At 46.4% G+C, this 1,346-nt stretch overlaps 1 protein-coding gene across 1 annotated transcript; it reads right to left on the bottom strand.

Moving 5' to 3' along the window:
• Positions 1–326: 326 nt before the first annotated feature.
• LOC146881834 (uncharacterized) lies at positions 327–1,025 on the bottom strand. Its single transcript, XM_085669360.1, has 2 exons — positions 714–1,025; positions 327–608 (listed from the first exon to the last, which is right to left on the bottom strand). Exons 1-2 carry the CDS (start codon positions 1,023–1,025, stop codon positions 327–329), a joined length of 594 nt encoding a protein of 197 aa, XP_085525486.1.
• Between the last annotated feature and the right edge of the window lie 321 nt (positions 1,026–1,346).

Below are 1,346 nucleotides of genomic sequence, written 5' to 3' on the forward strand. Positions count from 1 at the left end.
TAGCGACATATGATATCTTTCCAGACGAACTGTTGGACTTGTTGAGCTGTGATGGTGGCTAATGGTTTGGCTTCTATCCATTTGGTGAAGTAATCGATGGCTACTATAAAAAATTTCACTTGGCCTTTTCCCAGGGTAAAGGGGCCAAAAATGTCCATTCCCTATTTTGTAAAGGGCCATGGGGAAAGTATGAAGTGGAGTTGTTGCTTCTGATGGATGAGGTTGCCATGCTTCTGGCATGGTATGCACTTCTTGACAAAGGTGTGGCAGTCTGTCTCCATGGTTGGCCATAAGTAACCGACTCTGAGTATTCTGGTGGTCATGGTTCACGCGTCGGAGTGATTCCCACATATGCCTTCATGCAGTTCTTTAATTAAGTATCGGGTTTGTTTGGCTGTGACGCATTTGAGGAGTGGCTGATTGTATCCCTGCTTGTATAAGTCATCCCCTATCATCATATACCTAGCGACTTTTGCCAGCCAGCTTTTGTCAACGTCAGGCGGAGGGTTACCGGTTTTGAGATACTGGATGTCGGGAGTTGTCCAGTTGTCGGCGTGGTTCTGGTCTACGGTTAGGCAAATGTTTGTTGTGGATGGTGCAGATAATGTCTGTTGTAAGAGGGATCTGTGTCAGCTTTTTAGCTTAGTGCTGGCTAGTTTGGATAGTATGTCGGTCTTGACGTTTTCACTTCTAGGTATATGTTGGACGCACACACGATCAAAAGCGGATTGAATGACGTTGCGGACTAGGTGATAGTATTGCGGGAGGGTAGGGTCTTTGATTTGGAATTCGTCGTTTAGATGGCCTACTGTGAGTTTGGAATCGGTCTTGCATGTGAGTGTTTTGACGCCAACCTCGCGTGCGAGGGATAAGCCAACTAGGATGGCTTCGTATTCGGCTTGATTGTTGGAGGTTTTAAAGGCAAAGTGGAGTGATTTCTCGATGAGGATGTCGTTGGGGCCTTCAAGGACAATACCGGCCCCTGCCCCTTCAGATTCGAAGAACCATCTACATATAGTGTCCATTGGTCTTCTTCTTGGTGTGTTATAGGTCTTTGACGAAGTCGATAAGGCATTGAGCTTTGATGGGACCGTGGGGTTCATAACGAATGTTAAACTCGGATAGTTCCATGACCCAAGACGACATGTGGCCAGCAAGGTTCGGCTTCTAGAGTATCTTCTGAATGGGGTAATCAGTTTTGACGATGATGGTGTGGTTTTGGATAAAGGGGCGTAGGCGTCGTGCTACATGTGCCAAAGATAGTGCCCACTTTTCGACCATTTGGTATCTGGTTTCTGGATCTTGCAAGGTTCGGCTAACGAAATATACAGGATGTTGAGTACCAG

This window comes from Vigna unguiculata, chromosome 11, assembly GCF_037176805.1.
Source record: "Vigna unguiculata cultivar grain cowpea cultivar isolate G323 ecotype 2 chromosome 11, ASM3717680v1, whole genome shotgun sequence".
NCBI lineage: Eukaryota > Viridiplantae > Streptophyta > Magnoliopsida > Fabales > Fabaceae > Vigna > Vigna unguiculata.

What these genes read in the sequence shown, in the direction of transcription:
- LOC146881834 (XM_085669360.1), bottom strand. Translation starts at nt 1,025, where the DNA reads ATGGACACTATATGTAGATGGTTCTTCGAATCTGAAGGGGCAGGGGCC. An exon ending in TTCAATCCGCTTTTGATCGT is followed by an intron (nt 609 to 713) that starts GTGTGCGTCCAA and finishes CTCTTACAACAG; the next exon opens with ACATTATCTGCACCATCCAC.